This window comes from Crocodylus porosus, unplaced genomic scaffold (genome assembly GCF_001723895.1).
Source record: "Crocodylus porosus isolate Cpor-Errol unplaced genomic scaffold, CroPor_comp1, whole genome shotgun sequence".
NCBI lineage: Eukaryota > Metazoa > Chordata > Crocodylia > Crocodylidae > Crocodylus > Crocodylus porosus.
Window position 1 is genome coordinate 19760817 of NW_017728907.1, and position 15826 is coordinate 19776642.

General features: G+C 49.1%; 1 protein-coding gene across 4 annotated transcripts in view; it reads right to left on the minus strand.

Moving 5' to 3' along the window:
• Positions 1–13780, minus strand: part of LOC109307175 (ADAMTS-like protein 2) — a 29407-nt gene extending 15627 nt beyond the window's left edge. For 3 of the 4 annotated variants that reach the window (XM_019530928.1, XM_019530927.1, XM_019530929.1), the window contains exons 1-5: positions 13551–13780; positions 7620–7695; positions 6762–6864; positions 4910–5055; positions 2856–2979 (exon numbers count right to left, since the gene is read on the minus strand). In XM_019530928.1, the coding sequence (XP_019386473.1) occupies positions 2856–2979; positions 4910–5055; positions 6762–6864; positions 7620–7695; positions 13551–13765 (664 nt within the window). In that variant the 5' untranslated portion in view covers positions 13766–13780. Of the gene's footprint in view, positions 1–2855; positions 2980–4909; positions 5056–6761; positions 6865–7619; positions 7696–13550 lie in introns of those variants that run through there. The other variant, XM_019530930.1, reaches the window with a different exon arrangement.
• Positions 13781–15826: the final 2046 nt, after the last annotated feature.

A 15826-nucleotide genomic window follows, 5' to 3' on the forward strand; every position in this document is an offset into this window, starting at 1 on the left:
GTACAGGGTATAGCCATCTATACTTGTGGTCCAGTCATGGATGGAGTCCCACCAGGTCTCTGTTATCCCCAAGACATCATAATTATTTGCATTGAGCAGGAGGATGAGCTCCTCCTGCTTGTTCCCCAAGCTCCTGGCATTTGTGTACAGGCAGGCAAGTGTCCCCTTGTGGGCTCTTGCCTTGCCCACAAATTGTACCAGGGCTGGGGCAAGGGTGGGCTCCCTTAAGTGCCTTGGCCTGCTGGCTTTGCAAGGGTTGCCCAGCAGGCCAGCAGTGGCAGTAGTTCCCCCATCCCTCAGTGGGCTTAGTTTAAAGCCTGGTGGAGCAGGTCAGCCAGTCTGGCTGAGAAGAGCCTCCTCCCCAGGGGAGAGAGACAGAGGCCATCTCTTCCCAGCAGCTCGCTGCCTCTCTCGCCAAAGAGCGGGCTGTGGTCATGGAAGCCAAAGCCTTCCCAATGGCACCAGCGCCGCAGTGTTTGGTTCACTACATGGATCCTCCTCTCCCTCCTCAGCCCATAGCCCAAGACTGGGAGGATCGACGAGAACACACCTGTGCTCCCAGATCCTTAAGTCCCGCTCCCAAATCCCTGTAGCACCTCATGACCCGGCTGGGAGCGCTCTGAGCCGTGTCATTGGTGCCCACATGAATAAGGAGCATGGGATAGTGGTCTGTGGGCTGGAGGAGCTTTGGGATCTTCTCTGCAATGTCTCAGATGCGGCCCCCGGGAAGCAGCAGGCTTCCCGGGCTAAGGGGTCGGAGCAGCAGATTGGCCCCTCGGTCCCCCGCAGGATGGAGTCTCCCACAACAAACACCTTACGTTTTGTCTTGGGGAGAGCAGGGACGGTAGTTGCAGGTGAGCCTGTGTTGCCTGTGGGAGCTGGCAACTCATCAGGCTCTGCTGGAGCTACAAGAGGTGCGAACCTGTTGCTAAGCTCCGGCGGGGCAGGGGCCTTGGTGCAGCGGGCTTTAGGGCCCTTGACCACCTTGGTCTATCCTGACTGGACAGAATGGGAGGTCCCAGAGTTCTCCTTTGTCTGGAGGGAGACGGTTGTCTACCCTCTGGCTCCCGGGGGAGAAGGGCCTGACAGTAGGAGTCAAACTCCTGCTCGCAGTCCCTGATGGCACGTAGTCTCTGGACTGTGACCTGGAGCTCCTCCAGCTGGCGCGCCAGAGACCCCAGAAGGAAGCAGACCCCACACGAGGAGGTGGCCATGCTCCCAGGCCCCAGTGCCTGAAAAAGGGACAGGCAGCCCCCACAGCCAAGAGCCAGGGGCTCCGTCTGGGTGGAGCCAGGGACCATGGGCTTCATCTGGGTGGCCGTCTCTGAGGTGCCCAAGGGGGGGGCCACAGAGCCTGAGGGGACCCTCGGGGTGTGGCACATGCCCATCTGTGTCATGCCTCTGCTAGGCTGGCTACGGCTGGGACTGACTACCCTGGTGGGTTCGCAGGCAGGGTCTCGGGCCCTCCCATGCACCCTGCTGCGCGAACTCTGCGCTAAATCATGCGCCGGCAGACAGCGCACTTGTTTGCACAGCCTGTTCGCATGGCTCCAGTCGCATGGCTCCCTGGGGGGCTGGGCCAAGTAGGGGCCTGGGTGGGGGCTTGACCCAGCCCGGCTCCATGCAGCCACCTCCTCCCACTCAGAGAGAGAGGGGTTAACCCCTTCCCACCACAAGTCCCGCTTGCCTCTGGCTGTGCTGGGGGTTGGCAGGGGGCTCTGAGGCTGCTGGGGGGTGTCTGGGGGGCTTTGGGGGAGCAGGGGCATGGCGGGCTTTTGAACAGAGTGTTAGATTAGAAGACCTCCTGAGGTCCCTTTCAACCCTCATTTTCTATGATTCTATATATACTGTGCTGACCTTGGGTGTAAGAGCAAGCACTGCCACTCTTTAAGGACAAGTGTGTGAAAAGATGAGAGGCCAAGTACTGACTAGTCTTGGCTCTAAACAAGCAACCTAAGGGTTCTGTTTCCCTTCACCAAACCCCTGAACCCCAAAGGAGAAGAGGGAGGAAGCAAGAAAGTACGTAGCCCATGCTAAAAAGGCCTAGAAGGCTTCTGCCTGCTTGCACTTTACATTGGAAATGCGGATTCTGTCTATCACAGAATACTTCATGGTGACTGGAAAACTAATGGAATAATGATACCACAAGAGACTGTACACATTTCAGTGCAAAGTCTCCCACCAGTATGGGATGTTGTATAATGATGGAATTACCATAAAGTTGAGTAAGTGCCCCAAAATGTTCTGTCATTGCATTCCTCTGGCTACTGATGCTTCACCATGTTTCCCTACCATTCAGTCTGGGTGAGGAGGTACGCATAAGAGGCATAGCAAGAGTCTGAAGGATGACCCACTAGCATCAACTTAGTTTGAGAAAAAAACTCTGCAGTATATAGAACTGGAGAGAGCATCAGAATGACAGCTGTGGATGGAAACAGCAAGAGATACTTAGAAATTAATTGACCCTCTTCCTATGAGATGAAAACCCAAGTACAAAATTAACTCAGAGAACAAAATAAAGAGAATGCATTGAATTTCTAACATAATCTGGCAGGGGCAGGTTGCCAAAATCGATAGAAACAAATAGGTCCCCAGCTGCTTCACATTGTAACGAGGTGGAGGGAAACCTCACTAACCTAACAGAGAGCAGATCGAAACACTTTCAGCTAGTGAATAATCCGAGTAGGCAAAATGTAATCATTTTAGGTTAAATTAGAAAAGAAAAGCAGGACATTATTCAGCTCCCACAGCTGTGCAGCTCATATTCTGACTGAAGCCACATCACTACGTACTGAGTAGCAGGTGGTAGCAAGAAGCAACTCATAATGTCTCTTGACAGTGTTAATAGGGTGTACCTAACTGTGAGATCCCCTTTCGGAAGCTGCCTGAGACCCGGTAGCAAGTGCTGCCGTCTCCTCCACACACCCTGCATCTGTCCATCGTCTGAGCTGAGTAGAGACTCCCGTCGCACCCAACTGGCTGCAAGGAATGAAAAAGGAAAGACATGGCTCAGTTTTGAAGGGAGAGGTATTCCCTACAGACCCCCCTGCTAGACAGCAGTGAGACAAGTCTCCAGCTTGGAAAGAAGCCTTCAGTCAAGAAAGCTTGCATGTCTAGGGAACCAGAAGGTGTATCCCTGGGGATTGGGGATGAGGGGCAGTTTCAGTTCACCCTGTAGCTACCTTTAACCTGAGGTACCTGACTGCAATTACGGATTAGAATGTTCTTCCTCCAGGAAGTACCACATCTAGGAGGGGCCTTGTTGAAAAAGGCCAGTGCCTCTAAGAGGCAGCATGTCCAGAAATTACAACACTGAACCATCAAACCATGGTCCTTTCAAGCCTTATGATCTTAAAAATTCAGCGTGTATTAACTAATTTTATATATGTACCAAATAAATACAGGTACAATTGCAGTGCAAGGAAAGCCATACTAACAAGGTAAACATTCTTTCACTGCTGGTTAATCCTATGTTAAGAGAGCACAGGGTGTGTTCTGTTACTCCTAGGGGCATGGGCAGCAGCAGAGCTGCCTAGAATTGGTATTTTCCCTAATCAGGCCTAATTACCTGGTTGGGAACAGGGCCCAGCTGTTCACTATAAGAGCAGGGCCCTGAATAGCAAAGCCACAGTCTGCTGCTAGCAGCTGGAAGCACACCACCTGGCTGAGCTGCTGCTCATGGAACATCGTTGTACGTAAGGGCAGGAGTTATGGGGATGGCTGGAGGCTCCTGGTCCTGGGGCATGACCTAAAATTACACCCTGCTGGGGTTGGATGGTGTGGATAGGACTGTTCGTGGCAGGGCAGCTACCAGGAAATGCCACACCTGGGCCCTCCCCAGTGAAGGGTGAGTATGGGGTGCCAGAAAGCCTCAGTCCCCGCTGCCTTGCGGGTTACCCTGTGGAGGGGAAAGGCTAGGGGAGAACACCCTAAAAGACAAAGCAAGGGGCCTAGACTCACCATGAGTTCTGAGGTGGGGTCCTGGCCAGGTGAAGGAGCCAGAGATGGTGCCCAGACTGACAGCGAGATCTGAGGCTGCACTAAGGGAGCCAGGAGTGAGACTCCAGGGGGGTGGGGCCCTGAGCCTTCGGGAAGCTATGTGTGGAGCTCTTGGGGTGAAGGGATAAGGAGACTGTGAGCCCAGCGTAAGGCAGGGGACAAGGTCCAGTGTAGGGAAGGGGATGGAGCTTGGAGACCTGAGTAGAGTTGGACTTGGAGCCCAGAGTGGGGCTTGGAGCCCTGAATGGGGATGGGGGTTGGAGCCCAGAATTGCTGGGGGCCTGGAGCGAGCCCTGAATGGATAAGGGCTGGGAGCCCTGAGGGATGAACAGAAGGAGAGCCCAGTGTGAAGGCACTGGGACTATGAACTCCAGTGGAGAGTGAGAATCTTGCATGAGACTCTGGGGCTTGAGTCCCAGTGGGGGACACTGGAAGAACACGGATGCCATCTGCATGGCATGGGACATAGTATAGGGTAGCTTGGAGCCATGTATATGGGCCCGTGGCTTCAGGGCAGGTAAATGGGCAGCCTCCCACCTTACTGACATCCTTCAATCATTATCATCAAGGCGTGGCAGGTGACATAGGTGGGCGGTCTACCCAGAGACAAGTGGGTGGACCTACGTTTAGACAGGCCCCAGGATGCCCACCTGTTATACCCTACAAGAACAAATCATGGGTGCTGATTGTTTTCCTCCTCCTCAAAGGGAGAATACAGCTACCCTGGACAAGCACATGGGGGAATGTAACAGCTTCCCTTCCCCAGAAAGGCATTATAACAAGAGTTACAAATACACTTTACTAGTCAACCATTTTGCTTTACTGCCAGTAATCATAGAGCTTTGACTGAAATTATATAAAACTACGCCCACACCCTCCACATACCCAGCCCTCCCTTCAGCCGCCTCACCTCACATTTTCCACTGATGCAGACCCCTTGGTAGGTTCTGTCCTTACAAGATGTGCCGTCCTGAGCATGGGCCATCAACTGCCTCTCTCCATTCCTGGTGGTGCACTGCAGATCACATGGTTTGTTGGAAATACTGGTGTAATCATCTAAAGAGGGAAAAGTGAACAAGCAATGGGCAGAGCAGCAGGGGCAAAGCATGGAAGGCTCAGTTGCTGGCAGAGACAGAGTTCCTGTCTAGATTTGTAGTTTTATAATACCCTGCTCAGAAGCAATGGAGTGCCATTGCCACTTTAATATCCTCTGGTGGCAGAAGTGAAATGATTTGATGGTCCCTCTCTCCAGCTAGAAAGTGTACTCATGTCCAACTTAAAAAGAACTATCCCCTACAACTGGCACTATAACAGGCAATATCACTCAAGAAGCTAAGATTGTTGATGACAAGGTTTTAGCAGAATTTGCAGACTCATTGGAATCTGACAAGGGCTGTGTTGTAAATGCTTCTGCTATGGCCATTATGGTAGTTGGAACAGTTCATGCCAAGAAACTAGACCAGTTCTAAATGACAGCTGTCATACAATAACAGAATATCTAAAGCCAACACCAAAGGATAGTCTATACTTACTGGCTGGCATTGCACTACCTGATATCAGAAGGAAGGTAGTGAGCCAAAAAGAAAGATCATAGCAGATGGAAGACCCCAGGCATTTGCTCTGTGGTCACACAGAAGTAACTAAATGGCTTAAAATGTGAAAGAATTTTGTGACCAATGTTGTGCTGTTGGACGTGACTGATAGGGTATGACTGAGTTTATGGAAGAAAAGATTAGATACAATCAGGTGCTCTTAAATGGACCTGGAACCCCAGGAGGACCTTCCCAAAGAGGTGGATCTAGACTGGCCAATGTGGCAATACCTGAATCACCTACACATGCAAACTAAAAGATCAAAAACAAACATGATCAAATGGGGCTACTTTGATGATACAAACATATATGAGTGCAGTGAAGTGCAGACTATGGAAGATCTGCTTGTTTGCTGACTTCTTGGTGATACCTATATGAAGGAGAACCTTGCAGCAGCAATGGAAAGAGCTATTGCTTGTGCTCGATTCTGGAAATACTTATAGTTTATAACAAGGACACGAGAAGAAGAAGAACTCAAGAAGCTGGCTGAATGGGCATGGACAGAAAACTTCCCTCTTTCCTCAATTAAGGTGGCCACGTGTTAGTCAGACAATACAGGGAAGTTCATCCTGTTGCCAGTTCTGTTCTTTGGATACATGAAGACTCCAGTCTCCAGAGCTCCTAACTCACCAGCTTTTGCAGCTTTAAACTTGAGCATTTTAGGTCAAGCCTCTTGGTCAAGGTGTTTGAAAGTGACAGGTGATTTTGGAAGCTCTGGAGGAAGCATGTTAGAAGGACCTAATTTTTAGAAAGTCTTTACCACCCAGCCACTGAAAACCAGGCTCCCATAAGGTGTCTCAGATGGGCACTGAAAAATGAAGTTACCAAGATGATCAGTCACTTGGAAAATCTTACTCCCAAGTCTAGTTTTAAGCAGTATTTTAGGTACAAGAATACTTACAACCAGGAGCAGAGCAGGAAAAGAGAAGAAGGCCTGTCAGATAAGAGTGACTCTTCAAGAGGAGCTGGAAGAAATGCCTGCACAGTGGGGAACAGGCAGCTCTGAAGCAGGAGATTTCACACACAGAGTATGAAGGCTCCTTAATCAGTAGGCAACTCTCCAGTCTCCGGGCTGTGTTACCTCTCGCACTTACAAGGTACCCCCAGACAGCCCTATTCTTCTTCCTCTTTCATATCCTTTGTTCAGAACTGTTTCAGTGATGGACAAACCTGGATAAAGAGGCATCCAGTCATAATAGCGCTTCCCAAAGGCCTTGGCATTGAAACTGGAACACTGCTGTTGTTTGAAGCTGGCTGTGTTGGCTGGGCAGGGCTGTGGAAAAAATAAACCCAGTGTTATCTTCCTAGAGCAAAACAAGACTGCTGTGAAGAAATGAAGTTTCTGAACTGCAACAGTAAGGGAGCTGAATGCCTCCCATATCTGAGAAGAGGGTGAATGACCTCTTAGGTCAAGGCTAGGACCCCCTGGCAGGGCAATGCAAGAAAGCTCCAGATGAGTTTAGTCTAGACAGCAGGCCTTCCTCAGCTCATAGCACTGGAGAGATACTTAGAATGGCACAAAAGAGACCATTGTGTCTGGTGGACAGAGCAGAGGCTGTGAGTCAGGATTACTGGGTTCCACACTTGCTCTGCCCTGGTATCGCCGAGCAAGTCCGCTTTTTTCCACATAACATGGAAATTGCATCTGAAAGCACTTTAATATGCACAGAGGAAGCCTGCTACAGATGTCTTCCTCCTAGGTTACTATTCTTATTATGGAGTAACATTAATAAAATATTCAGTGGTGTTTGCCTAGATTAGCCCCATTGAGTCCAGGCTGCTGCTTTTCTCAAAGCTAGCCTTGTTCTTGTCAGTAAAATTAACATATTACATCACACCAGCGACAGCCAGAATTCCGAGGTAACCTTGTATATCCATACTACTGTCTGCATCAATCAGAACCTTGATCCACTTGCTCTAGATCTCATCCAGAATAGTGAGGCTTGCATGGGCACTGCAGCCTCAGGATCACTCCTTGAAGCCATGTTATTTCCCTGGCAATAAATGGGCAACACTGAGAGTTGTTACCTGTTGCTGGCACAGCTGATAATGCTTTGATTGGCCCACGCACACAGTGCTGTTTGTTCCTTGAGATATCTGGAGTCTGAAATGTAGAGAAGAGGAAGGAACAATAGCCTGCAGGACAATAAGGTGCTATAATACAGAGGGGATAAGATAGTTGTGGCCCAGGGCTTAACATACACAAGCAGAGAGGTAGAGATTTTTATAAGGGTATGGAGGCTAGCAAAAGGCTTTTCTATCTAGCTTGTCAGAGAGCACCTAGTAATGTGAAAAAAAAATATTTCCAATGGCCTCAAATTTGCGGTGAGATGTTCTCATTTAGGAATGGGAGTCAGGATGAAGGACTTGATAGAATGAAAGTACGCAAGAGCATTATTACCACCCTCCAGGAAGGACCAATTCCTCTCATCCTGCCCAGCTGGAAAGATGGGTAAGATCATGTGAAAAATATAAATCCATCTACGTACAACTTACCTGTGTTAGACTACAAACTATTCTGAATGTGAGGCTTGTCTCCCTTCTCTGTCATCTTTTAACCTTTGGGGTGAAATTTTAAGGAGTGGCAATGTAGAGCACACAACAGAAGTTTGTTAAATCTTGATTGTCCTCTCTGTCAAGGAAACAGCTTTGGGCAAAGAATTTGGTACTATGCCGAAGAACCAGTGTGCCCATGTGTATGGTTACTAAACAATACATCAAAGCAGTGGTTGCCAACCTGTGGCATGGGTGTCACAAATGGCATGGGCATCCTCTGTGCCTGGCACATGGCAGATTGGGGAGGGGACAGGCATCACAGTGGCAGATAGAGCAGGAAACAGAAAGTGAAGTAGTAAATGGGCAGCAGGCACAAGGATGGAAGCAGAAAGCAAAGCAGCAGCCCAGGCAGGGAACAGAAAGCAGAGCAGCACGTTGGGCTGAGGAAGGGGATTGGAGTGGTACTTAGCAAAGTTGCAAGATTAATTTGTGGCATGCCTGCCAAAAAGATTGGCCCCTGCTGCTGTCTAGGATTTGGGTCACCTGATGAGACTGACCAGAAGGGTCACCTGCCAAAAATAAAAGGGCAGGTCTCTCACCAGCCATTTTAGAGAGAGGAAGAAGCTGCACTGGAAGCTGCAATAGCGAAAGCAGACTCCGTGTTTCAGAAGAGAACCCACATGCACAAGGAATGAGGAAAAGGGAGGATCTTGGACTCCATAAAAGATCTCAGCTCAAAGAATCTCTGAGAGTCGTGAGACAACTTGAGGCAAAAAACCGTATGCAGCTGTTGCATTGTTTTGTGTAGCTTTCCATAGTGTGCTGAAAGGCTTTGCAAAACCTGACACTATGCATCTCAATTACTGGGTGTCCCTTGAGAGGTAAAAAGTAAACCAGAGGCCCGTGAAGCTGGACCTTTGAGAAGAAATGAGCTTAGAAGTGTCTGGATGGGGCCAATGCCAGTTCTGAGGTCTTGGGCACCTGAACCACAAGGACCCATTATTGTGAAGGGATAAGAGAGCGAGTTTGTGCCCAGGAAGTGAGGTGGAGACATCAGTGAAAACTACAAGTGCCTATTCAGGCCCAGTAATGTTTAAAAGCACGTGTTCAGCATATGGAACCCAAGCACAACAATACGAGGAGTATCTGGCAAAGGCTGTTTTACCAGGCCTGTGATGAGCCACTAGGAGATCAAAATCAAAGGCACCATACCGGAAGTCAGGAAACCTGGGTTTTGTTCCCAGCTCTGCCACCACCTGCTATGTGACCTGGGACAAACTGCTTCTGCTTGCTTCCCTTCCCACCTTTTATCTGCTTTATTCTGTCTGTAAGGTCCCTGAGCCAGGGCCCCTCTTGTACTAGGAAAAAGTATAGCACCTTGCACTTTAGAGGCCTCATTTCAAGGTTTCTAGATGCTGCGGTAATACAGATTAGTATTACTAACAGTAATAAGAACTGACACAGCATCTTTTCCATTGGAAATTGCTGTTTCCTCAAAATCAATCCGTTTCATAGAAATGTGTCCATTTTGACAAAATACCATTTGGAAAAAATAGGAAGACAGCCTTTCAGAAAAGTGGAGTTCTTGACAGTAACAAAGGAGATAGCTAGGAAGCTGTAGAAGTCAGTTTGGCATTGTGGAATAAAATCATGGGTTCAGTGAGAAGATCCTAAGCAGTAAAAAAAAGTTAATAATGTTGGAAACTGAATTTGTATTACAAAGCTTCAAAGTTCCCCTCCACTTAAGATGGAGCAGGGCCCATGGGGCATTTTAACACGTGCTCTGGGGGGTGGGAGGTGCACTTTAATTAGAGCAGCTCCAAATGCCTGCAGCATCTTGTGTATCAGCATCTCTGTGCTTCAAAATGGGGGAGGGGGAGGGGGCAATGCTTTAATTAAAGCTCATCAAATGAGCTCTAGTTAAACTGTCCCCACTACCATTTTGAAGCATAGGGATGCTGATACACAAGATGCAGAGGCTGCTGGAGCACACTAATTAGTACAGTAGCTCAATTAATCGAGTCTGCTCTGATGCGCTGCAATTGCAGCACATTGGAACAGCCTCCCCGCATGTCTACAGGCACCCAGCGTTATTTAAGACTGGTTGCAGTCTCAGGCAAATCCTGTTGCATCATATGCTCTGAGAAGATTTTCTTTGCAGCCACAGAAGTTTTCTTTTTTAATGCTTGGCTTCTGCAACAATGAGCTGGCATGAGTGGTAAATACTGAAACAAGTTCCCTGACCAAAGAACTACAAAGGGCCTGATCCCCAGCTCATTGTAGTCAGTGGAAAGACTCTTACCAGGCTTTGGATCAGGCCAAAGAGCCCTGACTATGAGGGCACAGGGGATGCCCCAGGGGCACACAGGCCCGCTTTTGCATTTCCTTTCCCCATCTTTCTCCCATGATCGCAGTGTCTGAGCTCACAGGGTAGAGCGGATGTACAGACACTGGCATGCCTTGTTAGCAGTGAGGTTGTTTGAGAATCATAGCTATCTCCAGATGGAAGGCACCTCGGCACATCCGGACCCTAATTATGCAGCCAGCCAGCCCACATAAAAGAAGGGTTTTTTTTTTTCCTTTGAAGGACGGAAAGGGGAGGGGGGGCTTGCCTGGGTTTCCTCAGCTCAGAAGTGCGTTCATGCGGAAGGGGAAGGAGCAGAGCAGTGGGGCAGGCACAGTGAGCTCACTGCACTCTCAGATGCCAGCTCTCATTAGCATCCAGGGAGTCTGGAGTAGCAGGTTAAAGAGGTTCCTCTCCAGGGGTCTCATTCATCTCTTTAATGGAGGTTTGGGGCTTCCGCTCCAGTCTCCTGCTCAGCCTTCAGCGGCAAATTTGACATAAGCTAGCAGCATAGGCAGGCCAAGGAAACAGCAGCAGGAGTTTGTGCAGCTGAAGCCAGTATCTCCACCCCCACCCCTTTCAACCTTTGCCACTGGGAAGCTGCACAGGTCATTTGTCTGCTGTAGCTTGAGGGGATTAATGAAGATGTCATAACAGACCATGGAGACAAGGTACAACAAAGAACAGGCAAGAGAGAGAACAGGAGAGAAAACTCTATGAAAAGGAAGCAGATGTCCCAGATATGTACTGGAACAGATTTGGCCTGGACTAAGTAGATGTCACTCCCACAGAAGTCTCTGGGCACTTGTACATGTGACGATGTCATAATGTACACATGATGAAAATTTCCCTTTGTGTGGCTTAATGGCATCACACATTACCTGTACCCAAGTCTTGTGGGTTTTAAAAGAGTTTGCATCATTGCAAACTAAAGTACACCCTGATGTAGTTTAGTTTGCAATGTTGCAATGTGGAAAGAATCAGGCCCCATGCCACTTCTGCCTTCAGCAGGCTTCTGTGGCCGGAAGGACACTTGAGTTGCCCAGGAATGGGCTGGCTTGCCCTGGTGCAGCGCAGGAAGGCGGCAGGAGGACAGCTGAGTTTGCTGGCAACAGAAGGTGGCAGGGATGGTACATGGGGCACTGCAAACTCAGATGGGCTGCTAGCTGGCCAGGTGCTGCCCCAGCTCAGAGGTGTTCAATCCAGTGCTTCCCCGAGCCCACCCAGGCTTCCAGTGCCCTGTACACCATCCCCACCATCTTCTCCAGACACCAGCACGCCCAGCCGCCCTCCTACCCTCTCTCCACACTGCCTCAGGGGCAAGCTGAGTGTGCTGGCAGCCAGAGAAGGCAGAGGGGATGGGCATGGTGCATTGGAAACCTGGATGGGCTCAGGGTAGCACTGGATTGGACACCTCCAAGCCGGGGCAACACCCAGCCAGCTAGCAGCCCGCCTGGTCTTCAAACACCCCGTGCACCATCCCCGCTACCTTCTCTGGCTGCCAGCAAACCCAGCTGCCCCCATGCACTGCCCCAGGGGCAAGCCAGCCCATTCCTAGGTGTCCTCAGGCATCCTGCCAGCCACAAGAGCCTGCTGAAGGCAGAAGCGGTGAGGGGCCTGATCCTTTTTTTTTCCAGCAGAGCCTGCTGGCCTCTCACGAGGGGTGGGGGTGCGGTGTGAGCAAGCTGACCAATTAATGGCACAGATTAATGGCCTCCCAGCCATAGGAGAGACAGGCAAGCTCCACCAAAAAAAAAAAAAAAAAAGGATCGGGCCCCTTGCCACTTCTGCCTTCAGCAGGCGCCTGCGGACAACCACATATATGCAGGGACAGAAATTGAAATGGTGAAGTTTTAATTAAAAACTCATTGTTTCAATTTAGGCGGCAAAGAATGCAAACTGAAGGACTAAACCCACATCATGTGTACAAGAGCCTAACTCGGCAGTGTCATAAGCAATCAAGTAGATTACTCATTGGGAACAGATCAGTGTAAGTCGCCGCAGTGAAACAGTGCAGCTGGCATGATTTGGCATTCCAGGGTTTGCCAAGTGAAGGGCAATATAAGATAAAGTCAGTTCCATCATGCCTAACACTCACAAAGAAAGATCCAGCTCAGACATAAATGCTGGATTGTTTTTATTGGCAGATTATTTTTCTTGCAAGCCACCCTGAGCCATTTTTGGGAAGGAAGGCATATAAATCAAATAAACTGCTGAATTGCAATAGCTTATGCTCAGGCTGAAGTTGCTCCCCAGAGAATTATCAAACCAGTATAAATTATGCACGTTTTACAGGCCCACCGGGTGCCAAGTCAGGGCATGCCCTTTCCACACTAACTTATCTTCTGATTATTTTTCACTTTGTGCAGGATACACACTTCTCCTCACATCACATAGATGCAAAGAAGGGGAAGGAAGAGGGGACTGTAGCATATGAATAACTGCACAGCCCAGCATGCTTGGTTATTCCTGGATTTGTCCATTTGCCTACTATAAATGGAGGTCTTTTTCTGTGCCCAATGTACTGAGGATATGAGTGTATTATAGCTCCCAGCTATGTGACTTTTTGCTCAAACTATAAAGGCTTATATTTTTAACTCTAGAAGTCCTCAGTTAAGTTCCCAGTCAAGCAAAGTGGTAATCATCACACTAATACTAGTTGCTGCTCAGGTGCAGAGCAAGACCTGCTTGTACCAACCATTGCTGTTCTGAGAACACTGGACTTCCTTGGGAGCCTGAAGTGAATGATCTTTCTTTCACCCTTCAAACATCTGTTGAGTGGCTTTGAGTCTGGTTGCTAGTGAGCTCATTAGGACAAAGAAATATGCTAGTGTTTGGATACAGCTGTTTCAGATCCACAAATATTGGATTGTTACTGTCACTTTGAATATTTGGTGGTTTAAGGGAAAGACAGAAATATCAGTCACCACTTCAGAACTTGAAATAGAAAAAATTCAGATGTTCAACAGCAAAGGCAAAACTCACTGGTTTGGCTGTTGGTAAATGAAGCCTCCCTCTCATCACACACTACCTATATCTTAGCCCCTAAACAACCGATCAGCAAAGGTTTCATTTGTGTCAGTAGCATTGGTATTTGCTGGTGCTGTTAAACTGCTTACCTTTGCTGCAAGCAGTGCCTTTCCCGTGACATCACTCCTCCCCCACAGGTGCGGGAGCATGTGGACCAGGAGCTCCATTCCCCCCACCACTTGGTGATCTCTTCATCCCATGTGCCAGCTCCTTCTGCTGCCTCACTACTGTCCTGACAAAAACAGAGAATGGTTAGCTTGAGAACCTCAGACCTGTACCCATACAGGACACGTAGGGGAAGCATGGGGGGGCATGTGCCCCCCCGCTAAGATTTGCTGCCGACAACACTGCCACTGGCATCTGAGGGCAGTTGTTGCTCACCAGCCCCCTGCCCCTTGCCGCCAACACTGCCGCAGCCGCCCACTCGCTGCCGCCACATCCCTGCTGCCAACACCGCCACCTTCAGGCAGTCACTATGCCCCCCCAGCCTCAGGAGGTATTACTCATTCATGCCTGTACCTTCCCTGCTAGGAGAGGGGACAAGTCAGTGCTAGGCAGATCCTCCAGGACTACAAGAGTAAAGATTTTAAGTCTTCTGATTTGAAGGGGATGGCCCTACCACTGCACACTCAGAACTGTATGGCTCTTGTCACCTAGACCCTAGTGTCTTCCTGCTCCCAAGGTACAGGTAGTTCCCCAGGCAGTTTATATTAGCCACGTGTTCCTAGTCTGTCCTGGCCTGAGCACCAGCACAGAGGATCTGTGAATCAACTCTCAAAGCCTATTCCCTGAATCCAAGCTTTACAATTAGGTGTAAACCCTGAGTCCTGGTGTTTTAAGAATCCCTCATTTTGCATGTAGCCATTCCTGACTGGACAGGCTGCTTCCTAGCTTTGTGCTGTTGGACTATCAAATAGACTTCACCAAGGCTTTCATCTGATCTGGGAGCAGTCACTATAACCAAAAGGGAGCTACTTGACCTCCTGCAACTTCAGCCATCAGTGAAGAGCTGTCAAGAGCTAGCCTACAGAAGCAACAGGAGTGGCTGGACTCCGTGATGACACCTTGTCTTCCAAGTTAATATGGGAGACCTATACAAAAACACAGGAGAATGTTTATTATGAAAGGGCAGCAACCCACAGGTCAGGGCAAATATTGGACTTATTTGACGATGCAGCAAGTAACAGAGTCCCCTTAACAGGCTGAGAGGGTGGTCATGGTTTTGTAGATATTAAGACAAGGTGAGACCATTTAAATCAGCGGTCACCAACCAGTGGATCTCGATCCACCAGCAGATCTTGGAGCCTCTTGGAGTTGATCCAAGGCTGAGCTGGGGGGGGTTGAGTGCCCATGTGCATGCACATGCATGCCCCCAGCCCAGCCCAGCAGGTCAATCCATAGGGCAGGGAAAGGGCAGGGGCTAGATTGAGGCCCCCACAGTGAGGGACAGTGCCACAGAGGCAGGAGCAGGGGTAAATTGAGTGGAGCCCCAGCCAGGTGGGACTTGCCTGCTGGGGAGGTGCACCCTCAAATAATTTTTTCTCTCTCTGCCTCAATCTGCACCCTCCCTTCTCTCCCCAGACTTACCTGCTGGGTGGAGAGGGGAGATGGAAGTGGTAGCGGCACACGGTACATCTTGGGTTGCTTTTAAATGCCAAAGGTGATTTCCTACTTAAAAAGGTTGGAGACCACTGATTTAGAACATCTAGTCTGACCTCCTGCTATGGAAGCTTAGTTAGAACATGGAGACGATACCCCCACCAGACCACTCAGAGAGTATGGAAGGAGGAACCTCATGTTTTACCTTGAATTCTTCCTCCAAACAATACCCCCTGTGGAGATGAATCAAACCAATTCTACACATGCACATGGCTATATTGGCTATATGGGGCTCTGAATAGATGCACAGACTCCATTTTGTAGATCTCATTTTGGGATTAATCCTTCACTGGTGCCACCATCCATACTACCATCACTATGAATTCTGTTATGTTTACCTGCCACAACTAATACTAACTGGATAGCAGATGTCTTTCAGTTATGAATTCCAGAGTTCTCCTGATCTTGCCAATAATCCCACCTATTGAGTAATAACAATGGATCTCTGCAATTTAACTGTGGGGGCTCATTAAGTGTTCATTAACCTTTTATCCATTTACTCTGTGCAGAGGTGTAGAGTATGTGGGGGCTGAGGGCCCTGGCCCCCCTCAGGAAGAGGGCTGTCACTTGAAATGTGTTAAACTCTCCATGTGCAACTCATCTTAGGCCCCCGACCTGGGCAAAAATACAAGTCAGCACCTATGACTCTGTGGATTAATTTGCTGACTTCCTGGAGCCTCCTAATTCATCCAAGTGCACTGTTAGC